Source organism: Lissotriton vulgaris, chromosome 8 (assembly GCF_964263255.1).
Source record: "Lissotriton vulgaris chromosome 8, aLisVul1.2, whole genome shotgun sequence".
In the NCBI taxonomy this organism is placed as follows: domain Eukaryota; kingdom Metazoa; phylum Chordata; class Amphibia; order Caudata; family Salamandridae; genus Lissotriton; species Lissotriton vulgaris.
In genome coordinates this window covers 1,355,338,207-1,355,361,224 of record NC_141696.1, presented here as the reverse complement: position 1 = coordinate 1,355,361,224, position 23,018 = coordinate 1,355,338,207, and the positions used below count along the sequence as shown (strand labels likewise).

The 23,018-nt window shown below is 44.8% G+C and overlaps 1 protein-coding gene across 1 annotated transcript in view; it reads left to right on the top strand.

Moving 5' to 3' along the window:
- Positions 1-23,018, top strand: part of PIWIL4 (piwi like RNA-mediated gene silencing 4) — a 376,427-nt gene that overhangs the window by 320,477 nt on the left and 32,932 nt on the right. The window contains exon 18 of the mRNA XM_086933498.1: positions 3,712-3,865. Coding sequence (XP_086789624.1) covers positions 3,712-3,865 — 154 coding nt within the window. The remainder of the gene's footprint in view (positions 1-3,711; positions 3,866-23,018) is intronic.

Genomic DNA, 23,018 nt, shown 5'->3' with positions numbered 1-23,018 from the left:
GACCAGTCCTGAGAAAAAGCATCTGTCGCTTTCGCTAACGGATCTGGTCTCTAGCTGAAGAACGTCTGTAATTGACGATTCAGTCTGGACACAAATAGATCTATAGCGCACTCCGAAAGGAAGGACCAAATACTCGAACCACTGGTTCCGCCATTGAAATTGCAGAAAATGGCGGTGAGGGGGAAAAATAGGAATTGACAGGTAGGCCTCATTCAGGTCCAAGCGGACCATCCAATCTCCTTCCTTAACAAGTCTGTCAAAAGATGGATGCCCTCCATCTTGAAGTGGTTGTACGTCACAAAATGGTTGAATTCCCTTAAATTCAGTACCTACCTGTGACCTCCGCCTTTCTTCTGAACTGAGAAGATATTGCTGCAGAAACCAAGCAGACCATCGTCGCAATACGCAATTGCATGTTTCTGCAGCAATGCGTCTAGTTCTGCATCTATAAAATCGCTCTCGAGTTGGGAAAAAAAGAGTTGACGGGTACGGTCTTCCTGAAAGAGAGTTTGATAAAAATCCAGGTGAAAACCCTGAATTGTCTGTGAGACCCATGCATCCTGCGATATCAGAACCCAATTATGATAGAAATATTGAGTATGACCCCCAGGGATAACTGAAAGGTGTTGGAGTCTCTTACCTGCAGACCCTGGAGCTTGGAAGCCCACTCGATGTCCGCCTCTGTGGAAACACGTCTTGTTGAAGCGCTGTCTGGTGGGTAGAAGGTACCTCCGCTAGTGGAGTCCCACTCGCCTCAGCTACGGCTATATTCTCCACGTTGAGGACCTTGTTGATAGTAGCTGCCTGGCGAGCGTCCTCTGCCTCGCCCGGCCCGATTAAAAAGGCCAGCATTAAAAACACGCTTGATGCCAGATTGGGCCTTGTCAAGGGACGTGAAGGTGCCCACATATTTGGAAACGTCTTTCACAAACCGATCCCCGAAAAGGTTGCTCTCCGCCAGAAGGCCTGGTTCTGCTGCAGTCAGCTCTGTCAGATTAGAGTCCATCCTCATAAGGAGCGACTTACGCCTCTCTGTGGAAATAGCACAGTTGGCATTCCCCAATAAGCACATCGCCCTTTGGGTCCACCCAGCCAGAACGTCAGGATCCATGGGAGCACCGGACTCATTCGCTTCCAGGGCCATTTCCAAGATTTTGGGTAATGGCCCGGCCACATCTAGAAGTTTGTCTTGGCACCCGCGCCAGGCTCGATCTATTCCCTTCTTAGGGTCCTTAGCAAATTTCTTCAGAAATGTGAGGAGACTTACATCTATGTCCGGCGTCTCGGCCACTTTATCCTTAACATCCGGTCTAGGACACTCGGAGTGTAGTCTGTTGCGCACATTCTTATCGAAACTTTTGCGCAGATTGTCATGGAGGTAAGCTGTCGAATCCGACGACCTAGGATGAACAATGTCGGCTGGATTAAAAGTGAAGGGGGTTTCCATGGCTAGAGATGTGTCCTGCTCAACATTTTTTGTTTTACGTACTCTCTTCTTGGGAGGGGCCTCCTCCTCTGGAGTATCTGTCGCGTGGGTGTGAGTGTCCGTGTCTTTACGCTCTTGACGTTTGACTTTATTCCCCACGTTAAGAGGAGTAGACAATTTAGGCAATGTTGCCATTGCTCTGGAATGGGGCCAAGTTTTTGCTTTAGGCTCACCAGATTGAACATCGGTCTTGGAGTTGGCGTTAAACCCATGTTTCTTTGCAAACTTCTCTAATTGTTTCATGATGAGCTTTAACGCAGCAGCCAATGCCTACTGCACAGTACCAGGCACTGCCTTTTCAATGGCCCGGTTAACAGAGTCCTGGACCGAAGGGTCCAGAGCTTCCACAATATTATCCTCTAGCGAGGTTGCATGCACCTCCTCTTCATAAACATCATCATTCTCATAGCGAACCAGGTCATCCATGATGTCCTGCCGGCATGGGTATGTAGAGGAGTAAGGGAGGGCAAACTCACTGTACACCACAAAAGAAGTACCTAGCTCCTCAGCAGATGCTGTACAGAAATTATTACAGCTTACAGGGCATAGAGAGAGTTCAATATATATAGATATGAGGAGCGTGTGCTCCCTCAAAGGGCCAGACGACTGTTACAGCCAGATCAGGCGTCATACTCGTGAAAAATCCCTTGAGGCTCGACGAAGGGATCGCGCTATGTGCGTAGCCCAAAATCTATTAGAAAATAACCCAATTGGGCTACGCACGTCAGCGTGAAGGAAAAACCTCTCCTTAACCGCCCGGCATATCAGGTAAGCCACCGCGGGTAATTAAATGCCAAAAAGCTGCCGAGAGCAGTACGATACTCTGTGCCCATAGACGCTTGCAATCATATGAGCCCAGAGGGAGGGTAAACCTTATGAAGCCCCCAGCAAGAGCGCTAAAACCAAATGGCCTGAGCGGGCGAAACAAAACAAAATCACCGGCAAAGCTCCCAACGGAGCGTAACAGAACAAAGACTCCCAGCAGGAGCGTTCCCAGCACTGAGCGCTGAAAGGTGCTTGCAATCATCGTAAGCCCCGACGGGCGGAAACCTGTCAATCTCACAGCAGGAGCGCTACAGTAAAAGTGGCCCAATCAGGGTAACAGATTACGGATCCCAGAGGGAGCTCAATGAATAAACACACAGTGTACAACGTGCAAGCGTTCCAAATTAATAAACACACAGCGCACAATGCGCGAAATACAAAGGCATAAGTTTAACAATGACAATGCAATCGCAATGAAAATAGAATGCCACTTAACTCCTGCGTGAGCAGCACAGAAAGAGGCTCATTTACTGACCATGGTGGCTCTTATAGGGTCTGACAGGATGGGATGTATGGACTAAGCATCATGGGAAATGTAGTATTATTTGCATACAAAAAAGTTTTCATTGGCTGTTGTGAGTAGCATATAAACAGAAAGAGAAGCATAATCAGAAGCCTCCGGTCCTGTAATAGAATTTGAGGGAAGTTAAAAGTATCATTAGACAAATTGTTACCAAAAGTAACTAACTTGTTCTTCTAATGAATCAAATATCACAAATCAAATTCCATCTTAAATTCTGCACTAGCTGCCTGTCAGCAAGTGGATTAATTTTGAATTCCTTGTGCATAGCTGTCATGACTGTTGCTACTGCACTTGGTAAATATTGCTCCCTAAGGTATTGTACATACTAGGGGCAATAAATACCTTTGCCCTTCCCCATCCAGGCCACATAATTATGGCCACTGTCATGGCTGTTTCAAAGTTCACATACTCAGCACTTAACAGAGTCCCAGTTGGCATCTCCAAATTGCAAAACAGTGGTCTGATCTAGATTTCATGAAATTATTGTTGTAACAGGCTAAATTATAAACAAGAATGATTTTACTTGTATGTTTTTTTAGCTACTACAGCCCTTCGTTTTCTAAATATTTTGTTTATCTGAACCGCAATTTTAGCCAATTTTAGATCAATGTCTTCTGTTTCTTTGCATGGTCATGTTTGTATTCAGATGTATACTTTTCATTAAGAAGTAATCAGTTGATTATTAGTGTTTTTAGTTGATCATTTGCATCAAACTGGCCTACTCGAATGTGCCTTGATGCAAATAACCAAAGTGAAACCAGTGCAAAACTTATTTAAGATTTACATTAGGTTGCCTTTCTTTTCTCCAATTTTAATATCCATTCCAACAGAGAAAATGTATTTTAAAAATCCTCCATATTGTGAATTTTTATTGCAGGGGCAATTGAAAGGTGGCAAAAGTGCAACAATGATTTACCTGCTCGGATTGTTGTGTATCGTGATGGGGTCGGAGATGGTCAGCTGAGAATGGTGGTTGACTATGAAGTTCCACAGCTTTTGAATAGTTTCAAAGAAACCAGCATTGAATACAGGTACTTTTCACAATCCTTTTCCTTGTTCACACTTTATATCACTCTCAAATACAACTTCCTTGAATTGCTAACTATTGAAAAATGTTTATGACAAGTTTGCGATACAAAAGCAAAAAGAAAAATACAGTTGTGTTTGGTATGCATTTTGTATCCATTGTGACTAGTAGACATGGCCTGAGTTAGAGTTCCTAAGATGAGGGAGAGGGGGTCCCAACTTGGAAGGCCAATTATTATATCCACTTTTCATGTTGTTAATGCTGCATGAAGATGCTCTTCTGGTTTCCCGTAGATACACAAAGACTCACATGTATGTATGTCTTTCCTAGCTGTGTCTGAATGAGAGCTGGAGTTGAAAACAGGCATGTTGTTTCCGTGGCTTTCGCATCAACTATAACTTGGGTACTAGCGGGTGATAACAGCTTCCCCTTAAACATCTTTGACTAGGTGTTACAGGAGAACTAAGAAGCAAAGTTACTCGCTTTCTGAAAGCGAGTGTGGTGACTTGCAATTTCTGTACGTGCCCCTTCATTATTTTCATCTGTGTTCCATATCTTTGCAGCTTTTGCCTTGCTCCCGCCCTCCTTCCTTGAACGGTTACCGTCATTGTATGATCATTAGAGCAGTACATGCAGCTCGTGCGCCAGTGCTGAAAGTGGAGCCTGTCTCAGGGGCCAGATATGGATGGAAACTAGACCTGTGGTGCCTAAGGAATGGCAGTCTTCAAACTGTACTTTCAGGAAAATGTGGGTACAGTGGAGTCAGTGGTCACATTATCGGAGGCCTATAAACAGTTCTGCGGGGTCAGGCCATGTTGCTGATAGCTGGAGAAACAAGCATTTGCAATGCGCGCGGTCTCGGTTTTAGGACCTTATATGTATTAGCTATGCAGCAAATAGCCTGGGTGCTGAAACATCTACTGTTCTTTAACATGGAGGGAAAGTAAGCACCAAACTGCGTGATATGCCAAGTATGGCAATACATGAGGAGAAATGTTGCCTTTCAGCAGTAAATGGTATAGTCCAAAGCTCTGTTTTGATATAAAATCAGGGCCTTCTGTGGTCAAAACACTGAAAATACAAGATATGAAAAATATATTATTGTCTATGGGTGCTCGTGGAAGACAATTTCTCTGGACTGGAATCTAGAGAATGCTAAAGTGATTCTCGTATTTTACTGACCTCTTCTGGTCGTTTTCTATCAAGAAAGTTAAATAGATGCAGTTGCCAGACAAATTTAAAAAAGAAAATCCCTAAGCACAAAGCAATTCTGGTATTGTACTGACCTCTACTGCTCGTTTTCTATCAAGACAGTTAAATAGAGACAGTTGAACAAGCAGAAAGCAATTCTGGTATGTTACTGACCCCCTAGTTGTCTGGAAGGGTCAAACAAACAGTTTGGCAGTTTTTATGGGATTGAAGATAGCGCTCACCAAACTCAAAATGGCATGGTTTGATGGTGGCCTTGCCCTTCCTGTTGTGAAGAAGTACATTTGGGCCTTCCAACTGATACTTATTAATGAGTGGGCCTTCACCTGCCAGACAGAGCCCTCAATCATGGCGGATCATAGGGCATTGTGTACTCGGGGCTACCCGGGTGCATTATAATCCAGGAGGGGGTGCAGTTCTCTTCCGGCTTTGACGAGGGTTATGGACTCCATTTCGTGGGTGGGTAATAGGTTCCTATATGCTAGGTTGTCTGGAAGGCTCACAACGAGGACACCACTGTGGGACAGCGATATGCTGGCTGAGATGGGGAGACTCAGAGGCTTCTCTAGTTGGGACTTGATCGTAATTTTCACTTTGGGAGATCTGTGGAAGTGGCAGGGTCTGGCCTCCTAGGAGCCATTATGGGACGGCTATGAGATGGCACCCACAGACGTTTTTCGGTACCACCGCTGCGTCACGCACTGATTATTCACATGGACCGGGCCCTGGAGGACGCCTCGCCACTAGAGGGTAATTGTTGACAGAACCACTGCACATAAAGTTATCTCCCCACCACAGACTCTAACAGAGTCTTATTGCACACTTTTGGGGGTGTGGGGGGAGGGGTATGGGAGGGAGGCTCCTGCAGATAAGTGGGGGGGAGGGGGGCAAAAAATAAAAAGAGCAAGCTCAAATGTACAAGGGATACATCAAATTCAGTAACAAGTAATGTCCAAGCAATTGTAAGAAATTGGAAACTGTGGCTATATCTATTTAGGCGAATAATGATAAATAGTGATATTGATGGTATGATTGCTGAACATGTACGATGGGGAAGCTAAAACTTTGTTGCTGGAACGTCGCAGGGCTCAACGATAGGGATAAAAGGTCTCAACTGTACCAGACAATTCGCCAAGGCTCTTATGATGTGCTCTGCTTGCAGGAGACCCACATCTCGGTGGGGGACAAAGAGCTGCTAAAAATACCTGGGTATAATATTCTTGCTCTAACAACGCCAACATCTAAGACGCGAGGGGTTGTTATCCTAGCTAAAACTGTTTTGGGCCAACCCAGGCGTAGACTAGCTGATCCCCATGGTAGGTGGGTTATAGTACAACTTGACCTAGGCATTACCATCTGCGCGGTCTATGGGTCGAATCAGGACGACCCTCAGATATTTCAGGATCTTGAGCTTGAATTGGCATCCTGGACAGGCCCAGTAGTTGTCTGTGGAGATTTTAATGTAGCTCTGGGCTTTACACAGAACAGTCAATTACAGCAGATTTATAATGGGCGTAAACCTAAAGTATATAGGGCAGTAAGGCAACTCATGGATAGCCATAATTTAATCGACATCTGGAATTTGAAAAATAGAAAGATCCCGGATGTACGTACTTCTCCTTTCCCCACAATAAATATGTCCGGATCGATTATATAATGACATCTATGGAAAATGCTGCAAATTCGGTGATAGTTAAATCTCCCAAAACACTATCAGATCACAATGCACTTATTCTTACCCTTGATATCACCAACTATAAGAGGCCCCACTTTCAGTGGTCATTCGATTGAAAGCTCCTGGTGAACAGAGACTATATAACTCACATAACCCTTTGGGCACAGGAATTTTTCGACTATAATCGATATAGCGCCCCCAGATTGGTGGTCTGGGACTGCTTTAAAGCAGCTCTAAGGGGGAGACCATCGCCTTTGTGGCTAAACGTAAAAAGGACCAGGACAGATCAAATGAACAATTTAATTCTGAATTAGCAAATATAGAAGAGCAACATGCCACCCAGATACACCGTGGGGAAGAAAGCGAGAGCACTTTGCGTAAAATATTAGTCCTTAAAACAGAGATCAATAGCGGCCTGACCCAAAAAGCAGCTGAAACTTTCCAGGTGAATCAAAAACATATCTATGAAAACGGGGAAAAGGTGGGGAAACAACTAGCCCTTTGTACACGACAGAAACAGTCTCATAATGCTATACAATCTATTGAGTTTGAGGGGCAAAAACATACGTCATCCGTAGATATTGCAGGGGCCTTTCAACGTTACTACCAAAAGCTCGATCAAAACGAGGATCAAGTGATGGTAGCTGATACAAAAAACTTTCTAAGTGACTGGCTTTTACACTCAGAATTAATTAGAACGATTGATGAAATAACTAGGGAAGACCTGGAAAAAGAAATCTCAATTACCGAGCTTGAATTAGCACTCTCAGAGCTGGCTAACGGAAAAGCCGCGGGTCCAGATAAAATCCCGCTTGACCTTTATAAAATACTTGGAAAGCAGATGATGCCATATTTATTAGATTTGTTCTTCGGGGTCCAATGGCGTGGCATTCCACCTGATTCATGGAAATACACAACTATAGCTATCTTTCCTAAAAAAGGAAAGTCTCCTGAGCTGCCATCCTCATATCGACCCATTTTACTCAAAAACTCTGACTCGAAGCTCTATGCCAAGATTCTCGCTAACCGGCTTAGCAGGGTTATCGAACATCTGGTCTCCCCATGGCAGCACAGCTTTATCCCGGTAAGGGACTACAGACCACACCCGTAGAGCCATTTCCCTTTTTGACATCATGGGAGCAACGGGGGCCGGATGCCGATGATCCTGCTTGACGCCGAGAAGGCCTTCAATCGAGTCTCTTGGCAGTTCCTATGGGGTGTTTTAGAACTAAAAAACTTTGGAGCGGGCTTCGCTAAATCCATCAAAGCACTCTATGTCGACCCTAATGCTAAACTCACCATAGGGGGCATCGAATCGGAGTTCATCAATATTGAAAGGGGCACGAGACAGGGCTGTCTGTGCTCCCCAATCTTATTTGCCCTCTACATCAATCCACTAATTTCAAAACTGCTTACTTCTACCCTAATAGAGCCTGTGAGAGTTGGCATATTTCATACCAAAATTTTAGCTTACGCCGATGGGGTTGCGGTACTGACAACTAATCCCACTGAGGCAATCCAGGAGATTGAGCAAATCACCCAGACCTTTGGCTCTTACTCAGGGTATTCCCTGAATAGGGACAACACAATGATGTTATGCACAGAAAATATTCCATTTGAGAGCCCTTATAAAGTCACCAAGCTGTATATCTTGGAGTTTCTATATCTCCAAAAGTCAAAGAAATCAACCAACTTAACTATGACCCACTGGTTAAGAAAATTAAAAAGGACCTCACAAGAGTAAATAACCTTCATTTATCAATATTAGGCAGGGGGAATTACCTCAAAATGAATATTTTTCCGAAAATACTTTATTTATTTCAAGCAATTCCACTGATGGTCAAGGATAAAATTATTAAAGTTTTAGACTCTTGTATGTCTAAATTTGTGTGGAACTATTTTAAAATTAGGAGGGCGATGCCATTTTTGACACTACCACAGCATAGGGGAGGGCTAGCCATCCCAAATTTGACACTATATTTATGGGCAACTCTCCTTCAGGAAATGGCCCTCTGTTTAACACCAAACCAATCACTGTTGCTGCATTAGATCAGTATATACCTTCGATATATGAATAGGTATTAGGGGACAAAGCCAGAGGGCTGTTATTAAGTAGAACCCTCGTACTTTAAAAAGATCAAATTTAAGGTTATTACCGACGCATGGAAGATCTGGAAACGCACATCAAAACATCTAGCAATACCGAAATACACCAAGTATACTCCCCTTTGGTATAGTTCGATCTTACCGGCTCATCTTAATGATAGCACTTCTAGAAAATATGAGAACTCAGGTATTGTTACTATGAGGGATTTTCTTGGTCATGGACCTACAGCGTCATTTGAGGATCTACAGCAAAAATTCTCGATCCCCTCCACTGACTATCTAAAATACATACAAGTCTACTCTACCATTCGGCAACGCTCACCAAAAATCCAGCCAGAAAGTACCCCTTTTTTTTAAATTATAGCTAGGCGGACCACTAGGAGAGGGACTATATATGAACTATTGATAAAGAACCATTGTGACGATTTGGAGCGTGTTGAGAGAGAATGGGTAACAAAACTAGACAATCTAAATATAGATATTGACATGTCACTGATCTTATCCTCTAAATTGGTCTTAGCATCCAACCTAAAAGCCCAGTATTATAGAACGATATATGACCTTTATTAAACCCCTGCAAAGTTATTTACCTGGGGCCAAAGGTCTAATGATAAATGTCCAAGATGTGGTCTGGGCCCGGCGAATCTCATACACATGTTTGCTGAGTGCCCTAAATTAGATCTAATCAAAAGGATGATGTCCGAATACTGGACGGAAATTTTCGGGCATAAATTAAGAACCTCGCTGACGGTATATGTTTTAGGTCATGATGATTCTCTGGGGTATAGTAAGGAGGAAGTAATGTCTGTATTCTTAGGTATGGCTGTGTTTCGAATCATACTGGCTGCCCGTTGGAAAGAGCCAGAGGCACCTACCTTCCAAATGTGGTTAAGCCGGTTTTTGGGGATTTTCAAAAAAGAGTCAGCTATTTATGAAACTAGAGGAAGAAAATCAAGAATTCTCGGGGCCCAGATCTGGGCTCCCATCACTATTTGGTGTGAGAATAAAATAAGCCTCTAAGCTCTTCGAATGGTAGAACTATGAAACTTTATATTCTTACTTTGATTTTACCTCTGACCTTTTTCTTTTTGTATAATGGAAGATTATGACTGTAAGTTTTTATGTATTTCGCGATTACTAATTATTTATGTTATCTATTATATATGAACTGAATATCTTTTTTTTACTGGTGTATGTTTTTTGAACTTGCTCCAAAAAAAAAAAAATAATAAAGCGACTTCTCCAACTCCCAGTTAAAATAAAAGAGGCCAGTATGGGGTAACTAGGGTAGAAGGAATGGGAAGAGGCGATTAGATCACCCAGAGAAGTGGCCATTATAGCGCCTTTCTGGCTGGTATAGTTGCGTGTCTAGCACAGGTCCTACGACATGAGGGTGCTTATGTATAAGATGGGACTGGCTCCCTCTGATAGGTACAGTAGGGGATGTGGGCTGCAGAAGGGGTTTCTGTATACTCTTTTGGACTGTCCATGGTTGGAGGGCTTTTGGACGGGGGGAAAGGAGAATCTCCAGCAAGGGGCTAGCCTATACACAGAAACCTCAGTTAAGACTATTGTATTGAAGGTTAGTGCGGAAGAGATTCCCAGCAAATATCCCACCTTGGTGTTTGCATTGGATAAGCGCAATGTTGTTCGCAAGTGGGGAGTGACCGATCCACTCAGTGTGGAGCAGTGGCAAATGGACCTGGATTGGTACAGGGCGGGAGAGCGGCAGGTTTATGAAGGCAGGGGATGCCCCCATAAGTGGGAGAAGGTATGGAGACTGTGAGAAAGCTGTCGGCCTCACTGATGGCCTGTTGGGACTGAAGTAACTATGTCTACTTGGCTGAAGATCTTGGGTGACGTGTACCCTTTGTCTGTGAGGGAGGGCTTTCGAGTTGGAGGGCAATACCGGGTAGTTTAACTGCTGTGTTGTTGTTATCCTGTGAGATACACTGTGCTGACAGTGGTTTTGGTTGTGTGTTTCTACAAAACAAAATATTTTTTTTAAATAACCCCTACAAGTGGAGAGAAAGGTAAGCATTTCCTTTCACCAGATGTCTCAATACGTGTGAAGCACCACCAAGCTTATTCGTGTATTCCTACTAACTACTGTGGCAGATGTTTTCTTAAAGGACAACTAAGGTATGCACCACGTACATGCAACTTGTTCTACACTGTCAAATGATTACAGCAAGGCCTAGTGAACAGATGATAAATATAAGAAAACCATGCATTCTCCTAGGCCTTAAAATAGAGTCCTTGCAATAAAGAAATTCATATAAAAGTTCGGGGCTGCAATCTAAGCAGTCGATTGGCTGGAGACTCTACTTTAATTCCCACTTTTCATTTTATGCTTTGTTAATTTGTGGTTTCCCCTATTAACCACCAGCAATATTGAAGTGTTACTATTCAGGAGGCTTCCATGTGAACCAGAATAACCTATACAGTAGGTATCTATAGCTCAGATGAGTTGTTAAAAATGACCCCTACTTTGTGCACATAAAGGTGCTGCACTTCACAGTTTTATAGGAGGACCGCAAATAGATTAATCCACCAACATCATTAGATGTGTCAAACGTGCCACAGAAATGTTGTTCTAAATCATCTTGTGGTATGGATGAATAAAAGAACATAACTAGGTTTCCTGAATCAAAGAAGGGTAGCATTTGAAATGTTGGAACCCCAGATCGTTACCGGGAAATACAGTGCTTGGCCAGAACAAATCTACCCCCTCAATATTTATAACATCTCCTATTTGTAAATAAATGTCAGGCTATATTCGCAATGATAAATTAAAACTAAGGCCAAGATGCATGAAGCTAAAAAACGCTCGCAAGGGGCAGATTCTCAGAATCTGCCACTTTGCGACCGGTATTTTTGCATGTGGGATGCATCATCCCAAATGCACAAATCGCAAATTAAGAAATCGCAAAATTGCGATTACTTGCATTTAAGGGATCTCAAATTCAGATTCCTTAAATGCAATGCATCAAAGTTTAAAAAATAGTGATTTCGCTAATAGGGCTCGCAAATTACCATGAAGTTGAACTTCATGGTAATTTGCAAAAACGTTGAAAAATGCACTAAAGTGCATTTTTCAAAGTTTCATGTTGCGCACACACATATGTGCACAGATCAATTTCAGGGGTGCATCAGGGTGTCCTTTGGACACCCCTGCACCCTTGAAATCGCATTCTCAATTTGCGATTCGCTAATTGTGATTCGCAAATTGAGAACCCCATGCACATTGTCTGCTGTATAGGGTGATTAGTAATCAGATGTTTTTAAAGATTTTATTGTCTTTGTATGTGCATGCGTACATATGTGTTACAATAAGAGAACCTTTTCTAGATATATCAGTACTGTTTGTTTAGAAGCACATTATCCTCATTTGAAACTGCACAAATGTCAGACAATGCAGTGAATGTGCTGAGCACCTAGCTGCACTATAGTTTAGATTTGTATTCCATGTCAAGAGTGAGGGTCCACGTCAAGATTGAGGGGGTCCCTGGATAGAGCTCTGCTCTTTTCCTGGAACCAAGCTAAGCTTCATCTACACGTTGGCAGTAAGTTGCTTCTGAGGTTCCTGTTTGGCCCGGGGGTTGATTTTGTCACACTATGGCAACCTTTAAAGGGGTAGAAATCAATCTTCAAGGCCTGTGGTTTGTGTAATGAACAAAAAATATGTGTTGATGACCCACACAAATAGTGCATGCACTGCCTATTTCCCAAACAAGGGACCAATTTCTGAATGTTATATGATTTTTCCTGTTAGTGAAAGGAGAATTGACTTATATTTCTCCAGGACAAAAAAAAGGTTCCCTACTCTAATGTGGATAACACATTATTAGGCTATGATACTGTGTTCAGCGGTCTGTGAAGCACTTCTATGAAGGAGGCACGATAAGAAGCATCTGAGGTTCCTTTAGTGAATTTTCCAAGAAAGTACCTGGCCACATAACCTCTATTATCCCAAGATTTGGTATCGAGAAAAGATATTGTAAAATCTTCAGAGCACTCAGTGCAGAAATGTAGCTCCTCAGACACTGACAACTTTCCTGCCTAAATTATCTTTAGCGAGAGGCTTCTCCTCTATTGCGAGAAGAAACCGCCAGGAAATACTTCTGCTGATGTGCCGATGGTTTTCACATCGGCCGGTTGTCCATTAGCACCTGCGGCTACAGGTCGATAAGCTCCTTCAGAACCAACTGTCCTCCTTCCCTTTGCCACCAATGACACGTTCAGCCGTCTCTTGGTTGGCAGTCTTACAACTGATGAATGCTCTGACGGATAAATCCAAACACCTAGCTGCTTATCCAGTGCTGATGGGAGCCTTGTCTGCATTCAACTTGTCGATGGCTCTGTCAGTGTTGCAACCATTCAGCATTTCAGTGGCTATTCCGACAGCCCTGTCGGTACATTGTCACTTCTTCCATCAGCTTCCTCATTCATTGTAATATTGCCATTCTCACTTTACTGTAAATGCAGGTTAACTTTTCCTGCCTTTCACCATTGCATGTATTTGACATTAAGTGAGAGGCTAAGAACAGTGATCATGAGAAAGCCTCCAAACATCCTGCAGCCCTGCTCAACTGAATGTATAGTATATTCCAAAATATAACCGAGGTCAAGACAAAGAATATGCACCACAGGGGGTGATTACCATCAACCAAAGTAATGAACAAGTTGTGGAAACCCCCAAGAAGTACCCTGGCCACTGCTGTGACCCTCATAAGCACCACTTTGGGGAGGTTTATCAGAGGTAGTAGTCGCCCTATTATTGCTCTAGGGGTTAACTTAGCAAACTCCCATGGTGCAGGTTCCTGTTGACCTCTTCGTAGTAAATGATGGCTGTTTTCCACAATCAAGTCCTCCTGTTGTGGTTGCTTCATCAGGCCTGCTTCTACAATGTAAATACAAATGTAAATAAAAAAACACCACACCTTTTTCATCTATGACCCAGGGTATGGAAGAGATCAGCAAAGAGTAAGAAGAAGGAGAGGCATATTGTGTGAGGAAAATAAAGAGACTGACCATGCTTGTGAGGAGTGGCAGGAATGTGTATTCCTGCAAGATGGTCAGAAAGCACGTCCTGAGACAGATTCCCTACCAGATGACCTTTCCGCTTCTACTCATTGAACAGGCAGATACAATTGAGTTCACCTACCAATGACATCTGTTACAAAACAACACTTTCTTCATGATTTTAAGGAGCAGCTTAGGAACTCTGTAAAATATATCCCATTCTGGACTATGTTTAATGGGGAGCTTAAAATGGATGAAAGACCCATCTAAGCTCCAACCAGTAGTTGCCCACCTGGAGAAATATATGACATCGCACTCAGCAGCAGTATGCCTATCGCTACTGCAAACTAGATTCAATAGTCACTGCAGTGGCCCAGAGGAGATCGAGAACCCTGTGTAAATATTTTGCCAACCACTTCCATGAAAGCTGTTAGCGCTGTTGTTCATGGTGGATGTTATCGCCATCGGCTGTGGAATTATATTTCTCCCAGCATCCACTTTATAACTAAAGAAAAGTACAGTGAAGGGAAGGAGATACCTTAAAGGATGCCTCCAATGTTGGGTTCATTCAAATGGCTGAAGATAATAGTAGGTGATCAAATTGGCCAGCTCACCCCCCTTGGCATCTTCCTTGCACGTAGGTTATGTTTTGTCAGCAAGGAGAGAGGGTTCTTTTCCAAAATACATTTGATGAATTAATCTGTGTGGTAGACACCTTTTCTGGAAACTGATGTTTGCTTTCAAGTGGAGTACATTTCAGTGCATTGCATGCCTTGCACCAGCTTGGTAATAAAGCCTTGGGTGGTTTGTATTTTTATTGTAAGTGATTGGGTTATGCATTTTGGATGGGGTGACCCTACCAGCCTATTAAACACTGATATGCCACAGCACAGTTCAAACTCATGGCAGCCATGTTTCAGCAAAGCAGGATAGTGAAGCCAACAAGTGTACCTCTAAGTCTGATACATCATTGTTGAGCTCCTACTGATCCCTTCAGTTCTGGCTCCAAAAGCTCAAATTGTGAGGTAGATTTGTTCCCTCGCCTCGATTCCACATTTTATCTTCATACTTGGTCACTTTGTTTAGTTGTCATAATCCTCCAGCGAAGGCTAGGCCGAACATAGTAGCTGGTCAGGGCTCCAGAAGTGCTAGATGCCTTAGCCACAAGGCAATTTTTTTTTTCACTTCATAAATCTCTGAGCAGGTTGAACATGGAAATCATGCCCACCAATTGTGAAAGCTTCCTTTTCCCAGTCGAAAACCAAAACTAAGCCCAAAAAGCTTCTGATGTTGGAGTATCCACTCCTGGCCGTTCCTATAGCCCGGGTCCTCAAGGCAAGTTTCGAGGCACCAGGACTCTTCTCTGGGCCATCAGGTCTCTCCCAATCACCTACAGTCCACTTACTACTAGCCATCTGAATCTTCTTCAGAGGAGCGATGTCTTCTGCCTTTTGTATCCCTCTAGTAGCAACAAAAGGCAACCACAATTATAAATGTAGAGCAGTTCCAGTCCTTTGGTTTGGACAGGAGTGCTTCAGTCTTCTTTAATAAGCAGTCAGCTGATTGTTTTTATTTGTTGATGTTCTTCCAGGTCTGGGAGTGTTCTGTGGCGGTAGTGGTGTGGTGTTGTTCTTTTTTGCATGAATTAGCCAGTGATTCGAGAATTCCTTACTCTTAATCCTGGTTACTTTTCACATGGAAACCCAGTCTTCTTTTGCAGAGCTTCCTTTCACCCTTTATTTTAAATTTGCCTAGAGTCCCTGATTTAAAATGGCCCTAGTGCACCTCATTAGTATGAGCCAGGTATTCCCTTTTGGGCCCACCTATATGAAAATGAGGAAGCACTCCCCTCTCCTTCCGCTGGAACTAAATTTCCTTCAGTCTGTGGATACAGATGAATGTTTGGGAGTGATCTGGGACTAATGATTTCTGTTCCTGAGATCCCCGTTTGGGATTTCCACTTAAAAGGATTGTTTTTTTAATTAATTTCCAGTTCAACAGAGCAAGAAAACTTCCTTGAACATAAAAAATCAGTATAGCACATCACATTATTATCATACATACCACCAAGCATTAAAAAGTCACAATTACATAGTTTCACAGCATTCGAAACCCGGCCCCATCCAACCATTCTTAGGCCATCAGACTTCATCCGAATCTGAGTCCCCATCATCTCGGTCTGGTGGTGGATCACAAATATCACCTCTGTATTTATTCAATGCCCCCAAGATGTTACTCCACTTTCTAGGGCACCCCCTCCTACTGAATACCGCCCTCTCAGCTATCATGGCTGCATCCATATCTCTACCCCATGCTCCTAGAGAAGGCACCTCTACCCCCCACCCCCCCCCCACTTTTGTGCTATGTTCCTCTTGGCAACCATAATTCCTAGTGTTACCAGCTCTGCCCTGAACGCGTGAGGTCATTCGGCTCCCAAATGTTTAACAAGCAATGTCTGGGCTCAGGTAAAAGGGAGACCCCCTCCGATAGTGATATAGTTCTCATTACTTGTGTCCAATAATTCGCTATTCTAGGACAATACCATACGGTGTGAAAAAAGGTTCCCTCTTCTCCGCAGCTTCGCAGGCAGAAGGGGTGTTCTGCCTTCCCAATCTTGTGCAAAGTGTGTCTAGTGTAGTATGAACGGTGTGGGGGTGCCAACGCTGCCTGCCACTCTGAATCATCAATCTCACCGATATCTTGGGCCCATTTATCTCTCAGAAGTCCCGTTGGGTCAGGCAGGTTATTCACTAGTTTACGGTAGGTTAGAGAGGTGGCCCTCTTTGGCATGTAATCAGTTAACAATCTATCCTCCATAGGGGATGCTTCCGGAACCTCTGAGCCAGGCGGCAGTGCTGTCATTAGGGCATGTCGTATCTGCGTATACCTGAATAATTTCGAGGAGGCCAGTTTGTATTGTTGCTGCAGACGCTCAAAGCAGACTATTTCCCCTCCCTGCCACATATCTCCAACCGCTGATATCCCAATATCATCCCAGCGATCAAATCCTTTACTATACCTAAGTCTGCCAAGCCGTTTCGTGTCCCTTAGCGGAGTGAGCTGTGTCATCACCCCACACCAACCCAATCTGGCTTGGGCGGCATTCCACAATCCAAGTGTGTGACGTAACGGTCCAAACAATGCCAAGGACAATTTCTTGTGATAAAGGGGAGCAAACTAATCTCTTACGCCAAGTTGCACCCTGTCTGCCTTGAATACCGGATCCGATTGTGAGAGATGTATCCATTGATTAATCACTTTCAGCTGCGCCGCCCAGTAATAAAGTTGTATATTAGGGAGCACAATTCCACCATCATACCATCCGCGCACCAACTTGGCTTGCGCAATACGTGCTGGCTTGTTACCCCACAACAGACTAGAGACCTGTGCAGAGATAGCTTTAAAATAAGATGGCAGCACTGGGTATGTCGTGTTTTCTAAAATATATAGAAACCGAGGAAGGGCTATCATTTTAAAAAGTGCTGCCTTCCCCAATAAGGTCAACAACAATGTTCCCCAGTGACTTATGTCTCTTCTGAGACGCTCTAGCGGTGGCTGCAGGTTCTTATTGTAAAATTCACCGGAGTCGGTTGTAATGTAGATACCAAAGTACTTGAACGTACTTTCCGCAATCTGAAGCGGACAATTGTCAGGAAGATGTGGCGGCGGGCCGTGTAACACATACAATATTGACTTTGACCAGTTGATGGTGTACCCTGACGCCTTACCATAAACCGCACATATATCTAGAAGACTCAATATGGAACGCCTCAGTAAGGTCAAATACAGCAGGATATCGTCGGCATATAGGGACACTCGATCTTCCCAGCTATCTGTCCATTTGAGGCCCTTTATCATTGGCTTCCAGCGTATCCACATCGCCAGTGGCTCCAACACCAGAGCAAAAAGTAGCGGCGACAGTGGGCAGCCCTGACGTGTGCCTCTCGCTAAGGGATAGTCATCAGAGATGTGGCCATTGGCAGTCACATGTGCCATTGGCTTAGTGTACAGAAGTTGAACCCATGAACAGAATTTTGGACCAAACCCCAGATGACGTAACACTGCGAATAGAAAGGGCCATTGGACCATATCAAACGCCATATGTGAGTCCAGTGAAAGCACCACCGCGGGTTCCTGTACGTACGCTGCGCGTGCAAGCACACCATGTAGTCTCCTCAGGTTGAGCGCCGTGTTCCTGCCTGGCATAAAGCTCGACTGGTCTGAGTGTTTGAGCTTCGACAGGTGTGGTGTGAGCCGGGTCGCAAGCAGCTTTGCAAGGATTTTAGCCTCTTCATTAATGATGGAAATAGGTCGATATGAGGTACATTTATCCGCAGGTTTTCCAGGTTTGAGAATAGCCACTATGGTGGCTGTGCGCAGGTCCAGCGGGAGGTACCCCGCCTTCAAACTGTCATTGAACATATTCAACAGGCGAGGCGTAATGGAATCTGCCGTCCTCTTATAGAGTTCGACAGGTATGCCATTGGGTCCTACAGCTTTGCTGCTTGCAACTCGTCTGCCGTGAGGTCAGCCTCCAACTCCTGTGTGTCTTCAGGCGTTAATTTGGGCATGGCGAGGTCCTGTATGTAAGTCAGTGCCTTCTCTACTGACATTACCGAGTCTGACGAGTGAAAGTGTTGCGCCAGTGCGTGGACTATTGTGTGTGGGTCCATTGACGGTTGGTCCCCCCCTGTGCAGAGCTGCGCTATCCATCTATCACTTCTCTCCAGTTTATCTAGCCACACCAGTAACTTCCCGGCTTTGTCGCCGATGTCATATATTTTGTGTCGCGTGTCCGCCAACTGTTGTCTGGTCAATTCCGCTAGGTGTTCTCTGAGGTGTCGCTGTTTGAGGCGCAAGTTGTGGGAGGGGTCAGGGGTTGGGTCTCTAGTGTGTTGCGCATCCGCAATATAAAATTCGGACTCTAGAGTCTGCAGTTCCAGCTGCCCCTCCCGTTTGTGTGCTGTGATGGAAGCTATGGCCTGTCCCCTGACTACTGTCTTAAACGCTTCCCAGAGAGTGATAGAAGATTCAACGGACCCCGTATTGTCTTGAAAGTAATGGCTCGTTGCCTTCTTAAGTTGAAAGGATTTTTGGGTTTGTTCCGTCTCATTGAGAAGTGGTCGTTTTTTACATCACATCAGTCTTCTTTCTTCCAGAAGCAGTTGAATTGTCTGCTGGAAGGACGTCTAATCACACTTAATGCTAACTACAGCCACTGAAGTGCCAACAGCCAGCCAAACTGGCTTTAATTCCAGTTTGTGTTTACCCAACATTAACTGCACTTTTTCAAAGTTAATTTTCCACTGCATTTGTCAAAAATGTGTACATTCATCATTTAATCAAATGTTATAACATGAAATCAAAAATAACTGGATATGTTTTCTGCTATGTTCCTAAGCGGAGTCATGAAAATTGTTCTTCATTTGCAATCATCCCTTTCATTGAAAATGTAATTTGGCCCATATTGTGCCAAACAGCTTTTGCCAACTTTTCACTATGGGGACAATTTAAAAAAATGATGTTTAGTATATCCCATTTTTATACCAATTGTATTTCATTATAGATGTTAGAGAGAGAAAGAGTCTGAAAAGACTTGGTCAGGAGGGTTTACTGTAGACCAGCATCAAAATCCCTTATTTGCAACCAAAACAGGTCCCTTAGAAAATCCTCCAGGACTATCTTGCCCCAGCCAATTCTTCGACCCTGCTCCTTAGATATAAGTGGCTCCTTGTACAGGTTAACATTCTTTTCCCCTAACTTAGGCCAGCTAAATTCTGCCTTAGGCAGGTTTTGATTGCTGTGAGCAATCCAGTCTGCCTTCAATCTAAATAAAAGGGGAAGCAAACAGGCCACTCCCTAAATAAAGTCAATACTGGAATTCAAACCTCCTCCCTTGAAATCCGGCACCCACTCTGGGGAGTTATACGCAGACTTAGACAGGATGTTAACAAGGTGGTATTCGGATATTCTAAAATTGAAACGATTACACCGGCCAGAGTGAACAAAATGGGCCCGGTCAGTGTCCTCATAGCAGGCTGCTTCTTTTCTCCTGTCAGAGACACAAAGTGAGCAGGGATGAATGTTAAAATCCCCATCTGACAGTATCCAGGGAGAAAAAGACTGGGCCTGAAAAAACCTTCTAAAAGAATTTCTCAATCAGTCTCCAAAGGATCAACAAAGGAAGGAGAGTTGTAAACATTAATAATTAAAACACTTGTGTTTTGAGAAAAAGTTAAACGAACACTTAAAGCATCGGATGAGAAGGAGGGGATTTACTCTACTACACAGCCGAGGCTTAAACTCACAAAAGTCGCCAGCCAACCCTTAACTCTGCTGTGTTGTGAAGGCGTGGCCGCATTCCAGCTAAGTATCCCAAGCGAATTAAGCCTTCAGCCCTGCTAGTGTCCATCTGGCTGCATGTCTTTGTGGAAAAAGTCAATCCTGCTCATCAAGCACAGGTAAAGGGGCATATCTATTTGTGAGCTGGAGCTCTGGGTTAATGGTCATCTGAGTGGTGGGCAGGGGCTCTACTCTTATAAGAGAGCCCACGTGGTCCCCTTTGGCCAGGTTGGATCTCCTCAGGGGATGAAAGAAACCTAATAGGAGGAGTATAATATCTGACTTTAATGAAGAGTTTTGACTCATGTGAAGCAGACTCTGGCCCACACCTACCAAGGATTCCCCAAATGAATTACAATACAATCCCCAGAGCCTATTTTATTAGTGACACTAATACAGCCAACCCTGCGTACCATAATTACCTCTTTCTACAGCAAACAGCTTGAAAGAACAGAGTGGCTCATGAGCCAATGCACAACTTTATTTTTTAACCTACTAAAGTCTCAGCACTACTCCTTTTGAGTTAGCGAACATTAACAAGCACGCAGACATAAAGTGTTGCCCCAGAGGGGCATCTGTAGAGTCTGTTTAGATGGGGAGACGTTCACAGAGGACAACTTTCTAGGGGGGCAATTTTGAATAAAAGAATTACAGCGGGAGTTAGCTGACCCGTCTCCAGGGATCCTCTACTGCAGGGTAGGAAGTTGGGGGGGCGATAACCATAGTCTTACAGCTGTGGCTTGAAGGTGAGTAGGAGCCTTGAGCAACTTAAGAAGGTATGAATGAAGGGGGAACAACACCGCTGGCATTGCCTGAGACATTAGCAGGAGTGAATACCGAAGTGCAGTTTGGATTGGGGAGGGAGGTGACCCTGCTGCTAAAGGGTTGGAGGCCTGTGAGGAGTGGCCACTAGTAAGGGCGCCATTTGAAGGTTAAATCTAGCATCAGTCATCCCTAAGCATTTAACTACATCAACCAACTCCGCTACCTTTTTATAGTCTTTCTTCAAGCACATTAACAACATTAGTCAACCCTATTTCTACCTTTCCTAATCGGTCCTCTAATCCAGCCAAGCAGGTAGCAAGAGGGGACACGGCTTCAGTCATAGCATTGGAAATGATACGAGCAATGTCCATGGAAGAGTAGAGAGGGCCCACTGCAGAAGCCACAACAGACTTCCAAGGGGCAGGCTTCTTAGACTTATTTCCTGGTGGCTTGACCCACACAGGTAGCAGGGAAGAGGCAGTGGTTCCTTTCTTCGCTTTACAGAAGCAGGAGATGTGACTGGAATGACTGGTTAGACAACAACTGAGAGTGTGAGGGCAAAGAGACAATGACCTCAGATAAGGAAGCCGTTCGGGGCTTAGGACCAGCACCCAATAGAAGTAATGTCTGTACTGGTAAGGACACACAAGGGCCTTTTGCCCACTCTTCAGCAACTGGAGCATTCGAAGCAAATCTGACCAGCTAGCCTTTCACCTGGGTGATATCCTCCGATAGCCCCCATACTACATTGTCGAGGAAATTGTAAATGGTATGCTTGGCTCGGGGTCTTTTATCCACGGTGGAGTCTGCAATTCCCTTTCACTTACTTATCTCAGGAAATGGACTGAAAAAGAGATTTGGGCATGTGCGAAAGATCCCCAGGACCTGCCAGAGTTACTAGAAAAGTAAAGACAACCTTGAGGGAAAAATCAGTACTCACAGTCAACACAGGAATTAGAGGGGGGGCCTAGCCCTGTCTCGTCTGGGTGCAGACGGGCCCCTCTTGGCCCAGGCATGTCCCATGCTACAGGAGCACAGAGCAGTTCCTATCCTGGCACCTCCGATCGTGTTGTAGTGTGCGGGCACTCTTGGTGATGGAGCAAGACAGTGGGGTAGGATGACATTTTGCCGCCCATGGTGGTGCCTGCATCGGCCACGCCGCAGCGGCCGTATGTAAGGGGGGATGCTAGCATCTCCTGCGGCGGAAACCCCACGACAGCTGCAGGAAAGGGAGGGAGGCCACCACCGCCTGCAAATTTTGTGTCGCCTTGGGCGAACCGCCCCTCCCTTCCCCCCTTGCTATGCCACTGGAGCAAGAGCAGGTGCAACTGAGACCTGTGGTCAATGGCCCCATGTGCTCCTGGTTCTCCTTCCCTGTGCTGCGGAGCATGGAGCAGACATTGTTCTGGTGCCTCCGGGTGCGTTAAGGTAGTGGACAGGCACTCCTGGTGATGGAGCAAGAGCAGGTGTGACTTGGACCTGTGGTCAACGGCCCAGTGAGCTATGCGTTCTCCTTCCCCATGCTGATGGAGCACAGAGCAGTTCTGATTCTGGCACCCCTGGCACATTGAGGAAGTGGGTGGGCATTCCTGGTGACAGACCAAGAGCAGGTGCGGCTGGGACCTGTGGTCAATTACCCCTGTCTACTCCTCGTTCTTCTTCCCTGTGCTGCAGGAACACGGAGCAGTTCTGACCCTGGTGCCTCTGACGCATTGAGGTAGTGTGCAGGCACTCTTGGTGCTGGAGCAAGACAGGTGAGACTTGGACCTGGGGTCAACGACCCAGTGTGCTCCACGTTCTCCTTCCCCATGCTGCTGGAGCACATAGCAGTTCTGATCCTGGCACCCCTGGGCACGTTGAGCAAGTGGGTGCGCACTCCTGATGGACCAAGAGCAGATGCGGGTGGGACCTGTGGTCAATCAATCAGGAGTTTGTTAAAGCGTGACTACTCACCCGTAAGGGTCTCAAGGCGCTTGGGGGGGGGGGGGGGGGGGTGCAGGTTCCATTCCATCAAGGAGGGGGTCTGTCGAAGAGC